The 16,782-nt window shown below is 37.3% G+C and overlaps 1 protein-coding gene across 4 annotated transcripts in view; it reads left to right on the top strand.

The window, feature by feature from the left end:
• REXO5 (RNA exonuclease 5) overlaps positions 1 to 16,782 on the top strand; it is a 40,826-nt gene that overhangs the window by 5,601 nt on the left and 18,443 nt on the right. For 2 of the 4 annotated variants that reach the window (XM_087869963.1, XM_087869960.1), the window contains exons 3-12: positions 1,134 to 1,260; positions 2,367 to 2,463; positions 6,093 to 6,236; positions 9,177 to 9,265; positions 10,263 to 10,378; positions 11,732 to 11,870; positions 12,015 to 12,109; positions 13,105 to 13,207; positions 14,739 to 14,842; positions 15,589 to 15,709. In XM_087869963.1, coding sequence (XP_087726089.1) covers positions 1,134 to 1,260; positions 2,367 to 2,463; positions 6,093 to 6,236; positions 9,177 to 9,265; positions 10,263 to 10,378; positions 11,732 to 11,870; positions 12,015 to 12,109; positions 13,105 to 13,207; positions 14,739 to 14,842; positions 15,589 to 15,709 — 1,135 coding nt within the window. Of the gene's footprint in view, positions 1 to 1,130; positions 1,261 to 1,588; positions 1,731 to 2,366; positions 2,464 to 6,092; positions 6,237 to 9,176; positions 9,266 to 10,262; positions 10,379 to 11,731; positions 11,871 to 12,014; positions 12,110 to 13,104; positions 13,208 to 14,738; positions 14,843 to 15,588; positions 15,710 to 16,782 lie in introns of those variants that run through there. The other 2 variants (XM_087869964.1, XM_087869968.1) reach the window with 2 other exon arrangements.

The following is a 16,782-nucleotide window of genomic DNA, read 5'->3' as shown; positions in this document are numbered from 1 at the left end:
GTAAATAAGGCCTGCTTCCCTTATTTACATTATCTGTCTGGCTGCTCTATGGTTTGCAACCCTCTTGGGAGCTTCCTGGGTATAAAGTGAAACCTGCCCCACTTACTTGGAGGTCAGGGAGAGACTGAAGAAAGAGGTAGGCTGCTCCAGGTTGGTACGTGGCAGCAAAGGGAACTTGCCTACAAGGCTTGTCTCGGGCAGGAGGAAGACAAATGGATCCCTACACATGCCTGCCAAATCTTAAAAAAGTTTATATAGAGGCCTTAACTGGGTTCAGTCATATGAACCATGCAGGTGTTTTCAACACCGCATCACCGTCTCAAGGCTTTGTCTTTGGAGCAGCCTCTGGGATCAGGAAAGACAAGCAGAACCCACATTCCAAGGACAGAGGAGAAGGGGGTGAGGAGCCTGCAGGTGCCAGGGTCCAGCTGACAGGTTAGCTGGCAGTCATGTCTTTTCAATGACCTTTCCCAACACCACTTAAAGGTATTTTGGTTTGTAACCCCTAGTGGAGACCCAACTGAAATAACATGATCGTGTGTTAAGAATCCCAGTTAATCTTTTTTGTTCCTTTTACGTTAAGGGACAAAGAGAATTTTACTATTCTGATATCTTCAATGCCATTGTTAAATGTCTAATGAAAATTGCTTTTGTATATGGACCAACAAAAAAATTTTCAAAACTTTTCAGTTTTTCAGACGTATCTGAGGGAGATTGGCTAGATACCTCAAAAGCCATCTTCCACATTAACAAGTATTGATGGTAGTCTGTCAATTTATCCCAAACTGGCTTTCTTAAAGCCAGTCGCATGATTACTAGCTTAGGAAGGACTCAGCAGCTTGGGATCTTGAGGATATGCCTTTGTAAAATGGGTTTATTTCCAATTTAAAACAAATCATAATAGGATTGTGGATTTGAATACATTGTGTTTCCCTTGGTATCCTACTTGATTTGAATGCAATAAACAATTATCTCAAGAGATCTTTATTTGAATTCTGTACGGTAATAGCCATTCTTTGCCAGGTTTTCATTGAGTAATGGTAAACTGCTTTTTTCCCCACACTTCCCTTTTGTATGTCTATAACTGACTTGATGGTATCACTTTTAGCTATATTGGTTTGATTTTTCAACAGCTGGTGCCAGCTTTTTCACCAAAATCACCTGAACAACGTGGTGGTTTTTGTACTGCAGGGAATGAGCCAGCTACACTTTTACAGGTTCTATTTGGAGTTTGGATTTCTCCGAAAAGCATTTAGACACGTAAGTTAAGAAAACTTTGTTTTAGGGCCTGAGTTGAGTCCTCTCATCCAGAGACTAGTGCTTGTCTCAAACTATGCTCTTTGGCACCCTGACTGAACAAGCAGTAGAGGTTGTAGAAAGCAAGAAAGATTAAGATTCAGAGATCTCTTGTTGAGATTAGGTTTGCCTCTGATTTTCTTTGATATTTGGGCAAAATATTTATTACCAGATTACAATCTGTATGTAGTTCCCAGGCTGATATTTCCTATTTTATTCGGGCTATGATGTTTTCAGAAATTATACACTTTATGTAAGTCTGTGTTTTTTGGTCTCTTGACAACATCACAAGATTGGACATTCTTAGAACAGTATCTGGAGCTGAATAGCAGTTGTCATCTTTAGAAGAGGCATGTGCTCCCCATTTTCCTTCCCATAGCCACTTCCAGTCTATTGGACTGTTTCATCCATTTACCACTGAGGGATTTGAGTTGGTGAGTCCTAATTTCCCTGGGTCTCCATTTTCTTTTTTGCTTTCATTTATCAAAGGCTACATATGTGCTAGGACCTACATCAATCATTATGCATGCATCATCCTTAATTCTCACAGTTCTGTGAGAGATATAAATATCTTCTGTACGTAAGGAAACTGTGAGTAACTTGTCCAAGTTACAGCTAGTAAGTGGTGGAGCTGGAATTTCAGCACAGGTGAGCCTAAGGCTGGAGCTCTCAACATTTCAGCTTTGCTGTGTCATCTAGCCTAACTACCTGGCAAGCTGTCCACTAAAGTAATAGATACAGAAGTGCTTTGAAAAGTATAAAGAACTTTCCTTTTCTGAGTTACACATTTTTGTAATGTTTGTCTTTGTTTCCAAAGTGTAATCAGAGCCAAAGAAAATATCTGGGGTGGGATAAAGGTGGCTTCACTTACTTAGTCACTTTTTTTTTTTTAATTACCTAGTCACTTTTACACATTAAGGAAACAGTCCTCATTTTGCAATACAAACAATTAAGGTCCAGACCTTTCATAGCTGACAGCTCATAGCTGAGCTGACAATAAAAGTGCAAGTCTTTTACAATATTTTAATTGCTTTCAAACATTTTTATAAAAACTTGGTATGTATTTTCAGAAATTCCGCTTGCCACCTCCATCATCTAATTTTCTAGCTGATATTATTGGACTGCAAAAGAAACAAACAACAGGGGATCTATCCAAGATGGTGGAAGGTATGGCTGTGACTCTAGTTTGATGATTTGCTCATTCTAAAAGACATTATGGATATGTTTATAAGTGGGTTTATTGGTCAAGTTTATTCTTTCAAACAACTAAGGTCAATTCTACAACCTTAAACAGAAAAGCAATATGTTTTTAAAGAAAAAATGGGTAAGTACCTAGGGAGAATAGATAGCAGGAGCCCATATTCATGCCCCAGAAACCATCTTGCTAGGTGAAATAGCAAAGGCTGTCCTTGCGTATCACTCAACATTGGACTCTTACAAATTACTGTGAATAATTTTGAAACTGTCAGTAGGTCTTTGTACCCACGAGTGTACAGATGGGAAGGAAGATCTTGCCTTTGACTAATGTAAAGGACACCCTTAATAATACTCACAGTGGGGAATAGGCAGGAGGTTTAGATGCTGGCCATCTAAAAGAGAAATACCCACGATGGCAGTGTTTTTCAAATGTTGGGTTGTGTCCAGGAGTAAGTTGTACTGAACCTTCTGTTTTTGTAGGAGGAAGCAGGTAAGTGATGGAATAGAAAAGAACTTACTAGAGTTCATTGGACATAGTAAGCTAAGTACTGTTCAGTGATGCTTTTTTGTGTGTGTTCAGAAATAATTGAATAGTTAAACTGAGGAGACATGAAAAAGTGGTGAGGAATAGCCAGTGATTCCTTCCTATCTCCTCTAGGACTGTGCTTCCTATTTTCCTGTCTCAAAGACACCTGACTTCCTTCCTTTCCATTGTTCCCCTCTCCTAATAGATACCTGTATCTGACCTGCCTCTGTGTTTGATTTGACCTCCACTGTATTTTAAACATCTTTAAGTAAATAACAGAGTAGTCATTACTAGATTCAGAGCTCATGTAAGACATAGCTTTGCAAAAGAAATCATCAGAAAAAAGAAATTTGATATGGCTAAAGAATATCGATTGTTGGGGATAATTGGGGGAGGATGGTAGTGGTGAGAGATGAGGCCAAGAGGTAGGGTAAAGCTTTGTCCTGTAGGCTGTAAATGTCATGCTAAGAACCTTGGATTTTATTCTGTAGACTTTGAGGAGTCAGAGGATTATGGCTAATTCTCTGTCCTCTTAGGATTTCCTTTGTTTCCCATCCTAAATATCAGAGTCCCAAAGCAAACTTTAGAAATATTTATCTGTCTCTCCAAGTTGACTTATCGCTCTTCTTTGGTTAACTCCTGTATCTTTATTTCTAGGTCTGATGTCCCAGATTCCAGGCTTGCATTTTTAGCTGCCTGCTGGATGGTGCCACTTGGATATTCCCCTGTCCCCTCAATCATAACATAGCTAAAAGCATTTTTCTCATCCTTAAATAATGTACAGGCTCCCATCTTCAAATCGCCTTTTCTGTTGGTATCATTTTTCTTTAAGACAACAATCTTTAATTTTAGAATTACTTTCCTTTTGGCTCCCTGTACCCAATCTGGATAGCTCCTTCCCTTTGCTCCTATGAGTAACTATTCATATGTCACTTCATCAGAGAGATCTTCCCTGATTGTAAAATAGATGACAGTAACCCTTTTCTTTCCCCAGTACACCCTCTCCTCTTTTCCCTCCTTTGTTTTTCTCCACGGTCCTTATCCTTACCTGACATATATTTGTTTATTGTTCATCTTCCCAACTAGAATTTCATTCTCCCAATGGAGAATTTTGTTGACTTTGTTCATTGAGGAATCTCTAGTGGCTAGAACAATGCCAGGCATATAATAAGTACTTAGTAAATATTTGTTGTCTGAATTGAATTATTCCATCACTGTGTTCTATCAGTTTTTCTTACAGACTGTTTAATATATTCCTTTTCCTCCATTCTTTCCACCATCTTGATTCAGACTCTAATCTTTTTTTTTTTTTTTGTTATCTTTTTTGGTCCAGAATTTCTGCAAGACCTTTTCTCATTTCTCTCCTCCATTTTCCACATTATCTTTGAGGTTGATCTTTCTTAAATACTGTTTGGTTATGCCATTTCCCATCTTAGGAACTTTCTGTTGCTCTCCATTATTTATTGAATAATGTACTAAAGTCCAAACTCTTGAGTCTAGCATTTGTAGTGGTCTATAATTCATTTTTATACTCCTCAACCTTGTTTCCTACACTGCTCTCCTACACAGACCTTTTTTTTTTTTTCTCAGTTGGTCTAGTCACTACCATACCAAGTTTGCTTTGTACATTTCTGTCTTACCTGGAATCCCCTCTTTTCTACTTAAAGTATTTTGACTTCTTTAGTTGCAAGGACCAGATACTCATTCAGGCCATCTTAAGCGAGAGGGATATTATTTAAAGGATGCATGTAGACTAGAAAGCCATCAGGAGTCTAAGTACCCTTTCATGGCATCTTCTCTGCTTTCTGTTCTCTTCTAACTTGTCAGTCCTCTGTATTTCCTAGTTTGATTTTGGAAGCAAGCAATCTGATCAGCTTAACTAATTGCCATTGTCCCTTTTGAGCATGTCTTGGCTAGGAATATCAACTTATTTGTCTACTTATAGATGGGTCTCTTTTTTTTCTCAAAGATTTTATTTATTTAGAGAAAAGAAAGAGCATGAGTCGGGGGTGGAAGCAGAGGGAGAGGGACAAAGAGACTCCATGCTGAGCGCAGAGCCCAACACAGGGCTCGATCCCAGGACCCTGAGATCATGACCTGAGCCAAAATAAGAGTCGGATGCTCAACCGACAGCCACCCAGGCACCTGTAGATGTGTCTCTCTTAAGCCACTTCCCACTCTCAAACCAATTGGTGACCACTCCTGCTTAAAGAATAGGCTGATGGTTGAGCAAGTGGCTAGGGGTGGAATAGACTGAGCTAGAATGGGCTGTTAGGAGTGGCAGGCACTGTGATGGGCAGGTCTAAGATACAAACTTTCTAATTTCTGCTTTTTAGACTCAGCTAATCTTTTCCTCTGTTGAACCATCTCTTACCACCCCAGCCAGTGTATTCTTCTTCCTTTCTTTTATAGCTTTTATTATTATAACCCATTTGAGACTTAAATTCTCTTTGTGTTCCTCTAACTATATTACAATACAGGCTTCTTAAAGTTGGGGCTGGGGCTTATACATCTTTTGATCTTCACTGTGTTTACCTGACACAAGGTTTAGAAACATGTCCTTTGAGGTTTAGGTTAAACACACATATTTTCTTTTTTTTTTTTTAAGATTTTATTTTAAGAGGTAGAGACAGAGAGCACAACTTGGTGGTGGGCAAGGGGAGTGTGGAGGAGCAGAGGGAGAGGGATAAGCAGGCTCTGTGCTGAGTGCAGAACCCAATGTGGGGCTAGATCCCATGACTCTGAGATAATGAATTGAGCCAAAATCAAGTCAGATACTTAACCGACTGAGCCACCCAGGTGTCCTTTCTTTTTTTTTTTTTTTAAAGATTTTATTTATTTATTTGACAGAGATAGAGACAGCCAGCGAGAGAGGGAACACAAGCAGGGGGAGTGGGAGAGGAAGAAGCAGGCTCCTAGCGGAGGAGCCTGATGTGGGGCTCGATCCCATAACGCCGGGATCACGCCCCGAGCCGAAGGCAGACGCTTAACCGCTGTGCCACCCAGGCGCCCCCCAGGTGTCCTTTCTTAAACACACATTCTGACATACGTTTAATTGTTCTTTTTGTTTCAGGGTCTTTACCTTCTGCCAGTTCAAAAGTCAGCATTAACCTGCGGAATGACCCTATCATTCAAAAGTATGGCTCTAAGAAAGTGGGCTTAACCAGATGCCTTCTCACAAAGGAGGAAATGAAAACATTTCACTTTCCATTACAAGGTTGGTTTATATTTAATCTGAGGTTGGTAACAATGTAAGAATATTTAACAGTTTTTTCGAAATTATTACTGTTGAAAGTTCATTTTTTTGGCTGCTTTCCAAATGACTTAGTCCATCTTCTATTAATAAGGAAACACTGTAAGAGTAGATGTGTACCGTGATTGGTAAAGTGATGATTTCAGGTAGTGCATAAACATGACCTTAAATATCATTGAAATATTCTGTGAGAAAGTTATTCCTTTTTCAGTTTTCTTTCTTTCCTCCTTACTCTATTAGAAGGAAGTCAGTATGTCTTTAACACTTCTCTAGTACTTCCAGTCTTCCTCTTACCCTGCCATACCCCATCTTCTTTTTCTTCAATGAATAGATCAAGTCTAGGCTCAGAGCCTTGGTCAGTTATGTAACAAGAATTTAATAGAAATGCTGTAATTTCAGCTTATTTTCTTTATTACCTCTTAATCATAGCAATAATGTTAAATTTCTTTAAAAAAAAACCACTCTATTGAGATACATAATTTACATACCATATAATTCACCCATTTAACATAATACAATTCAATAGTTCTTAGCATATTTATAGAATTTTACAACCATCACCATAATCAATTTTAGGATACTTTCATCACCACAAAAGAAACCCTGTACTGTTATTTTTCACACAACATCCATACCCCCTAGGCAATCACTAGTTTCTGTCTGTGGATTTACTTATTATAGGTATTTCATATAAATGGAATTAAACCATAGCTGGTCTTTTGTAGCTGGCTTTTTTCACTTAACATAAAGTTTTCAAGGTTCATCCATGTTGTAGCATGTATCAGTACTTCATTCTTTTTTTTTAATTTCCTTTTATTTTAAATTTAATTTTAATAAGATTAAATATAATTTAGTTTTAGGTGGTGTCTGACCGGCTCAGTCAGAAGCATGAGACTCATGATCTCAGGGTTGTGAGTTCGAGCCCCACATTGGGTGTAGAGGTTACTTAAATAAGTAAATATTAAAAACATATGTGTGTGTGTGTGTGTGTGTGTATAAAATTTAGTTTGAAAATAATATATGTGGCCCCATCCATATATGAAAACTCATATCTTTCTTCTTTCAGTTTGTCCTACTTATTAAAGCCTTATACTTTCATTTTTTTAAGATTTAACAAGCAATTATTTTTATTGAAGTATAGTAGTTGACATACAATGTTACATTAGTTTCAGGTGTACAGCGTAGTGATTTGACAGCTCTGTAATTATGCTGTGCTCATTAAGTGTAGCTGCTGTCACCTTTATTTTCATTCAGATGATATTCTGTATATGGATATATAACATTTTCTGCATTCATTAGTTGATGGACTTTTAGATTGTTTCCACATTTTGGCTATTATGAATAATACTGCTATGAACATTCAGGTACGAGTTTTTGTGTGGACATGTGTTTTCATTTTGGGGAAGTATATACCTGGGAGTAGAATTGCTGGGTCATATGGTAATTGTTTAGTCTTTTAAAGAACTATCAGACTTTTTCCAGAGCAGCTGCACCACTTTACATTCCCTCCAGCAATAATAAGGGTTTCGGTTTGTGCACATTCTTAACAACTATTTATTCTGTCTTTTTGTTACATCCATTATAGTGGTGTGAAGCAGTAGCTCATGATTTTGATTTCTGTTTCTCTGATGGCTGATGATGTTGAACATCTTTTCATATGCTATCTGTAAAATGGAGTTAATAGCTCAGATATCATGGATTGCCATGGGGATTAAATGAGTTAATGTATACAAAAGTGCTTAGCATGGTGGGTGGCACATAGTGATTTTTAAAAGTTATTTTTTGTTATTATTGCTACTAATCATATAGATAAGGGCAGCAAGTATAAAGTCTCCCAGATTTGGGGATGCCTCTCTTTTTTGGTGTAGATCATATTTTAATTTTTTTAATTGTAATTAGTTGGCAATTTTGAGGTACGATGACACAGAAACTAGTCAAAGTTTCTCAAACTCTACTTTGTTTCTTGTCTTACAAGATCTAGGTATTTTTACTGTTTAAGCCTCTGTCTGAAGGTAGGAAATCTTCAATGGTTCAAACACTTTGGGACCTCTGAGCTGAATGTGCCTGGTTATTGACTAAGGGTATACAACGGAGGCGGTACCTTAAGTGGGTTCCTGTAGGGAATTTTCAGGCTCTGATTCCAGAAAAATGCAGGCATGTTTCTGAACAGAGATCTCAGGGAGGTCTTAGGGTAGAGTTAGGTGCAGGGGTGCATGTGGTGAATGTTACTTTCTGCCTATGGTGAAATCCTTTTAGATCTCTACTGTGGTGGAATTTCATTCCTATTTTTTCTTTATTTAGGAAAGAAAGATGTTACATGCAGTTTTTGCATACTTTATTCATCCTCCTCTAGTCCAGTGACTTGGGATTTAGTCAAAATTTAGGTGTTTTTTGTTTTGGTTTGGTTTTTTTTTGAGAGAGAGAGAGTGCATGGACACGGGAAGGGACAGAAGGAGAGGAGAGAGAGAATCTTAAGCAGGCTCTACATCCAGCAGTGAACGTGTAGCCTGATGCAGGGCTCGATCTCACAACCCTGAGATCATGACTTGAGCCAAAATTGGGTTGGATGCTTAACTGACTGAGCCACCCAGACGCCCCAGCTACAATTTAGTTGTAATCTCTTTTCTTATATGGAGGAAAAATTGTTACTTGGTAACTGCCAAGAAGTCTAGGCCCTATTATCCCCTATAAGGGCAGCCTGTAGTATTCTCCCATAATATAAAAATGAGCATAAGCGAAAAACTTGAGGACCGACATTGTCTCTCATATAATTTTTATATTTCAAGTGTCTAACAGAGAAGGTGACTAGCAAATATAGTATTTCAGTTTTCCCTCGGTGAATGAATCTAAGAATGATGTTTATCATCTCTAGTTTTAAAGGCAGATATTTTCTTTTCCTCCTAGGTTTTCCTGACTGTGAAAACTTTGTACTTACCAAATGTAATGGTTCTATAACAGACAACAGTCCTCTCTTTGGACTTGACTGTGAAATGGTAAGTACTACTTTTAATGTTTCAACTGGAGGATTACAAACTAGAGTCTAGTAGAAGTTGATTTATTGAGTCTAATGCACCAGTGAACCAGTGCATTTAGTTCCAGTATTTCAGTTTAAATAACTGAAAGTAGACCCTTTTACTCACATTTTAGAAAACTTGGATATATGCTCCAGGATGAAGAAAAGATATCACATAAGTTTTCTAACTAGTTGTTATGTTTAACCAAATCTCTGGCAATTACCCTAACTTTACTCCTTCTGTCCTTTGAACAAGTGTTTTGTTACTGTTTCCCTAAAGACTTTGACTCAATTACCATTGGTTTGGCTTAGTTTCACACAGTTAAGATTAGAAGTAGAATTTCCCTCAAGCTCCCTTTGTGTTTTACTTTGTCTAATTAGTAAGTCTCCTTTCGAAGACAGGGCATCCCCTGTCAGTACTCAGGTACCAGTCTCTCATTTCTTAATGAGTAGCTAAGAACTAAAGTTTTTGAGTCTCGCATCAGGTTGTGTATCCCCTGGCCTTGCCTATTAATGGCATTGTCACATTGGACAAATTCCATAACCTCTCATTCTCAACTTCTCCCTCTGTGAAGTGGGGATAATAATAGAGGTACCTCATCATGTTATTATCAGGTGTTGTATGTAGAATGCTTAGTATTGCATTAGATGATAATGGAGTGCACTATTAAAAAATTACTTTCTAGTGGTACTCAGCTAATACTGGGATGTCATACACAATAAATGGTAAAATGATGAATGATGTTATTTCCACCCATCTTCCTTGAGCACATCCTTTTCAGAGCAATTAGATGAAATGTTCAGCAGTCTGCCTAGCTTTAATTTCATTCAAACTGGGCTCTCTAGTTAGCAAAGGCTCTGCCATTGTCACTGGGACTCCAGTAGATTACAGCTGATGGCGGTTGAGATAGTGTGAATAATGAGAGGAAGCAAGAGCTTCCGCAGTTCAGCAGTCTGACTATGGCCTGGTCTTTCAGTGCCTCACATCCAAAGGGAGAGAGCTAACACGCGTCTCACTGGTTGCTGAAGGAGGCTGCTGTGTTATGGATGAACTCGTTAAACCTGACAACAAGATTCTGGACTACCTTACCAGGTATTTTTCACCTTGCCTTCTGCCCTCCCTAGCCCTGGCAGACTAGAGTGGAATGTGATAACAGGAATAGTTTGTAGTTTCTGTTTGTTTAGGTATAATCTACTTCTGTGTTACCAAAGACAAGGCTGGGGTAGCACAACTGTAAATTTTAAAACTGAAATTGCACAACGTCAGTGTGTAAAGCTCTTAAACCTTCTTGCTCTCTAGTCTTCCTGTGACCTTAAGTAAGCAGATCTTCTCCCAGCTGTAATCATTATGTAGCAACTGCCAAACAGGTGGAGTTTTGCTCTCTGATAAGACCTCATTGGAAAAATCTGCGAATCACTATTTGGCCGTCAAATTTAGAGCTTAAGCTGCCTTGACCTCAAAAAATCAAAACAAAACAAAGTTTTTCCATAACAGAAATTGGAAGCTCAAAAATTTTAGTCTGTCTTTTTAAAGATTATCTTGTAATTTCAGAATGTACATATTATAGTGATTAGGCAAAGAAAAGCTAGTAAAACATTACTCTTGAAGTTGTATCTATGGATTCATGCTTACCTTAGGCACAGAGAGGCCATGATAGTGATAAAGATTGTCTTATTAGCAGACATAATTAGACAGTATTCTTAGGGAACAATCATTTGTGGCAAAGATGTATGTATAGCATGTTTGTCACAGTATTTAAAAAATATGGGAATATAAACATCTGAAAGTAGGGGATTGGTTAAAATATGTGAAATCCATATAATGGAATACTCTAACCATTTAAAAGGATGTGTTGAAATTTATCGATGTGAAAACTTGTTAATGATATATGGCAAATGATAAAATCATGTTATAAAGTAAAATGCATTATGATTGCATTTTTATAAAAATAAAATATATACATGGGGGCACCTGAGTGTCTCATTCGGTTAAGCATCCAACTCTTGATTTCGACTTAGGTCATGATCTCAGGGTCCTGGGATCGAGCCTTGCATCACGCTTCGTGCTCACCGGGGAGTCTGCTTGAGGATTTTCTCTCTTTCTCTCTGCTTCTCTCTCTCTCAAATAAATCTTTAAATATGTGTGTATATATATACATATATATATATGTATGTGTATGTATATATGTGTGTGTGTGTGTATATACACACACATGAATATATGTATCAAAAAATATGAAAGGATATTTACTAAAATGTAAAAAGTGATCATCTCTGATTCATGGGATTTGGGGTTATTTTAAATTTCCTCTTTGCTTATCTGTATTTTCAACCTTTTTACACTGAGCATATATTAATTTTTTAAAATATTCTTTTTGAAATGACTTTTCAAGGAGGAAAACCTATTAATATCCTGACCTGTCCATTTCTCTTTTTTTATTGAAAGCTTTTCAGGAATGACAAAGAAGATTCTTAACCCAGTGACAACCAAACTCAAAGATGTACAGAGACATTTAAAAGCACTGCTTCCTCCTGATGCTGTGTTAGTGGGCCATTCCTTAGACTTGGATCTCAGAGCACTGAAAGTGAGTATCTGACTTAGTTTTTCCAGCATATATGCCTTTTCCATTTATTTCAAATCTAAAGTCTTGGGTTCTTCTATTCCCCAGCCCATTTGTTTTTTTCCTTTAGCACAGGATGCTACTCATTCTATTCTCTTTCCTCCTCAGATGATACATCCATATGTTATTGATACATCATTGCTTTATGTCAGAGAGCAGGGCAGAAGATTTAAGCTAAAGTTCTTAGCCAAAGCTATTTTGGGGTAGGTTATTTGCATATTATAATATTGTCCTGACAAGTTGCATGTAAGTTAGCATATAATTTCTTATTTAATGCATATTGCAGAATTCAGGGTCTCTGTTCTTCCTCTTAGTCTGTAAACATGATTCCTTTCATTTCTTATGAATCCTGGGATCCTAATTCCAGAGAAGTATGACTCAGAGATGAAGAAATTATGGGAATCCAGAAAGGGGTATACATTTATATCTGAAGGTTGATGGATAGAACTGGATAGAACTGCCAGAAAAGTTAACCAAAATTTGAAAACATAATGTTTCTATATTGAATGTATCCTATTATGTACAAACACATGTGTACAAAGATGTTCATTATAGTATGGTTTAAAACAGCCAAAAACTGCCAATATTCTATAGGAGTGGTTAAATAAATTACATTTATCTGTATTATTGAATACTTTGTTATTCTTAAAAGAATGTGATGGATCTGTAAGTGCTAATAAGGAAACCTCTTAAAGTACTAAGAATAAAATGGAGATTTAGAACAAGATCTGTATATGCCTAGATATCAGTATGATATAGATTAGATTTAGATAAATTTATAGACACAAACATATGTACTATTTTAAGGTTTTTGAAAACGACCAAGAAAAAATTTAAGTACATATAGACACTTGCATGGAAATATAAGATTTCTGGAAGGTAACTTTAAATAGTGGTTACATCTAAAAGAATGAGGCAAGGGGTTGGCTGGGGAGTGGCCAGAGCCTTTACTGGGTAGCCTTTTGTCCAGATGATACTCTTGCTGTAGACAAAGCCATTCCTGATCATTGTACATCGTCAGTGCCTCTCACTCCGGGTACTCTCCTGGCACTTAGGAATAAAGGAATTTTGATTATTGTGATAAAATCTGATTATCAGATTGCTGAAATTTTACATGGAACCAGAATATTAGAGGTGGTTGAAAGAACCTATCATTGAAAATGCTGTCGAGTATGTCAGTTTTATCTTGGCTTTCCAGGAAGGATATACAGTGTCCAGATAGGCTTGGTCATGATGCCACAGAAGATGCTAGAACAACCCTTGAATTGGCTCGGTATTTCCTTAAGTATGGCCCAAGGAAGGTTAGTATCTTTGACCTGTATGTTTGCTTTTCTTAAAATTATGAGACTGGAACAGATAGTCACAGACACCATTTCCTGTTATTACCTTTCTTTACAAAAATAAGAGTGTAATTCAAGCTGAGCATTTGGAATTAAGACCTATATGACTAGCATAATGTAGTAGTTAAGTATGTAGTTTCTGAAGTTGGCCTTGTCTGTTTTTATTTTATTTATTTATTTATTTTTAAAGATTTTATTTATCTGTCAGAGAGGGCAGAAGCAGGGGGAGCGGCAGGCAGAGGGAGAAGCAGGTTCCTTGCCGACTAAGGAGCCTGATACAGGACTCGATCCCAGGACGATGACCCGAGCCAAAGGCAGACGTTCAACTGACTGAGCCACCCAGGGGTCCGGGCTTATCTGTTTTTAAATAAAGATGGTACAGGGGCTCCTGGCTTGTTCAGGCAGTGGAGCATGTGACTGTTGGTCTCAGGGTTATGAGTTTGAGCCCCATGTTGGGTGTAGAGATTACTTTAAAATCTTAAAGAAAAAAAAAGATAGTACTATGTTTAGCTACATAATCTGGGTCAATTTCTCTGTGAAGAACTTCAGTTTCTACATGTGTAAAATGGAAACACGTGTCTCTGGGATATTGGTGAGGGTAAATAAGATCTCTTATATAAAGCTGGTTAGTACAGTACCTTGAATATATTAAGCACTATAATGTGTGGCTCATTGTATGCTGATAATTGTAATAATAATTATGAAAAATCTACATAGATTTTTGCTCTTTTGGGGTGGGGGGAGCATGCCATTGCTTCAGTAGCAGTTCAGTGGGTGTAGATTAGAACAGCACATAAGGGAAACCTTGAAGGAGACAGTTTCTTACAGACCTTGTTACAATGCATTCTAACTTATTCGATTGTCCCATTGCATGATATGTTCTGTCATGACTCCACTATGAAATAAATGGTAGTCTATGTAGAATCATAAGCATCCAGAATACTGTTTGTGTCACAGTGGTAGAAAGACACTCTAAAATGTCTTCTGGGACATACAAATAATGATAATAGTTTGGATCTCACTCTCTGCTTTGCAACTCCCAAATGGTCTCCCACTTTATGGAAGAATAAACTCGTTTTGTATTAAACCAATAAAAGATGTTTTGATGTTGCTATAAAAGCCGTTCTTTTATAATTTCCAAAAGTTGTATGTTCACAGAGAAGTAAACTTTAAGTGACTAACTGTGGGATCAGTGAGTCAAAATTGCCATCCCTTTATACTTAGCCCTACTTGGCCCTTTCCCATATTCATGTAACAGCAGCAGCAGCTGGTAACAGATTGCCATTCTTGGCCAAGCGGTCAGAAACCATCTGGTAGCTATTGAAGCCAACCTGGGACTATGGCAATGGCAAAGCCACTGTCTACAGAAGTAGAGAACACCACTTGAGTGGGGTTTTCTTGGATTTTTTTGCTTTTTGGTGTTTTGGGTTTTCTTAAACCTCAAATGCTTTGCAGGAAATTAGATGATTTTTACCACTTTATTTTCTTCAAGATTGCAGAACTAAATCTGGAGGCACTAGCTAGTCACCAAGAATTGCTAGCAGCAGGCCAAGAGCTGAGAAATACAGCAGAAATAGTTTATCAGCCAAACACAAGGTAATATTTTTCAGTTCTAAACAAGAACAAAAACAAACAGAGTATCTGGTTTCTTATTTGCACAACCTGTGAATTTTTTTTTCCTTTTTTGAGTCTATCGAGAAGTGTTTACCAATAGTATGAGTAACATTCTACTGTCACAAAAACCATGGAGGGAAAAATACTGCCTTCCACCCTAAGTAGTACCTATTTATTTTTCTTATTTTCTAAATCTAGTGACTGGTCTTAAAATAACTCTTTCACCAAAAAGGAAGACAATGAAATATAGTGAACTAAGTAGCATTAGGGGAGATGATATACTAGTGGGTGTTTTGATTAGAAGAGTCACCTGTAGCCTTGATGTATTGCCCAGACTAGGGAAAAACGAAAAACAGGCGAGGAAGGAGTTCATCACCACACCATAATAAATGTGTCAGATCCTTAGAGTATAAACTTGTCAGAGAGCTTTGAGTATTTTTCATGTTTATCCATCCTTCTCCTAAATATAGAGCAGTACTGTCCATTATGACTTTTGCAGTGATGGAATTGTTTTAGATCTGTGCTGTCCAGTAAGGTCCACACAGTACAGTACATGTGACTAATGCATATTGAGGAACTGAATTGTAATTTTATTTGATATTAATTTTAAATTAAATAGCCACATGTTGCTAGTGGCTACCTTATTTAGACAGTGCAAGTACAGAGAAGTAAGTCTTAGGTTAGGGAAAACTGTTGTTCTTCCCTTGATCTCTTCTACTTCTTTACAGTGTTTTAGAATGCTTGGACTTAATGGGTCAGAAGCTCCTTTTCTTGACCCGGGAAGCAGAAACTAGTGAACTTTGTTCTGCCAGAAATTGTCAAACTATTAAGTGCCTTTCAAATAAAGAGGTGAGTGACCTGCTGTCTCTTTGAAGGTTGTGCTCAAAGCGGAGGGGAGTGTAGCCCTTTGCAATTCATGCTAAGCGTCAAGCTTTTTTTCAACAACCCTGGCTACCATTATCAAGTCTGGTTTTTGTCTCACATCTTATATGGAGCGCTTCTAGTCCCAGTTACCCCACAGGAGCAGAACTTTCAGCTGCCGGTGTCTGCTTGCAGAGCCCACCTTTGGTATTGCACACCACCCTGAAATTCTGTTCTTTTTCTGGCTTATACAAATGTTTATCTTAGTTTTTAGCCTGACTTTACTTTTTTGGTTTTGTCTTCTTAAATTTTATCTATTATTGCTCTATGTGTAAAGTTGAAGGGATGTATTGCAGCATGAACTTAGGTCATCTTGTTCAGAAGATCTCTATATATGTATATTTTTTTAAAAATTTTATCTAGAAAGAATTTCAAATTTACAGAAGATTTACATGAATGGCGGTATATACCTCTATCTATATTCATCTTCTGTTAACGTTCTGCCCCAATTGCTCCATTTGTGTGTATACTGACATGCTTGTGCTCTCTTGCTATTTCTTTCTATCGTCCCCTTTCTATCTGACTTTTTATTTTTGAAACTATTTGATTGCTTCATATATCATGGCCCTTTTCCTCTAGATACTTCAACGTGTATTTCCTGAGAATAGAAATATTCTCTTACACAACCATAATAATATACTTCATAATATACATAATAAACTTCAGTAAATATTGTTACAATACCTTTCTCTAATTTCATCTGTATTCCAGTTTTCTTAGTTGACCCAATAATGTCCTTTAGCATTTCTTTTTCCTTCAGAACAGTGTCTGTACTAGGGTCACATATTATATTTAGTTCTATCTTTTTAGTTTCCTCTAATCTGAATACATCCCTCGACCTTCCTTTCTTTGTCTTTCATGGTAATTTTTAAGTAATACATGTTGCACGTCACCCCGCCCAGAATGTTCATTATAGGTTTGTTTCCCCATGATTAGACACAGGTTATGCATTCTTTACCAAACTACTTGTAAGTCATGTTTCCTTTTCAGAGTATCACATT

Source organism: Ursus americanus, chromosome 2, assembly GCF_024610735.1.
Source record: "Ursus americanus isolate L20-20 chromosome 2, mUrsAme1.1.p, whole genome shotgun sequence".
NCBI classification, from domain to species: domain Eukaryota; kingdom Metazoa; phylum Chordata; class Mammalia; order Carnivora; family Ursidae; genus Ursus; species Ursus americanus.
Note: the sequence above shows the minus strand (reverse complement) of the source record. Positions and strands in the feature narration are given on the sequence as shown.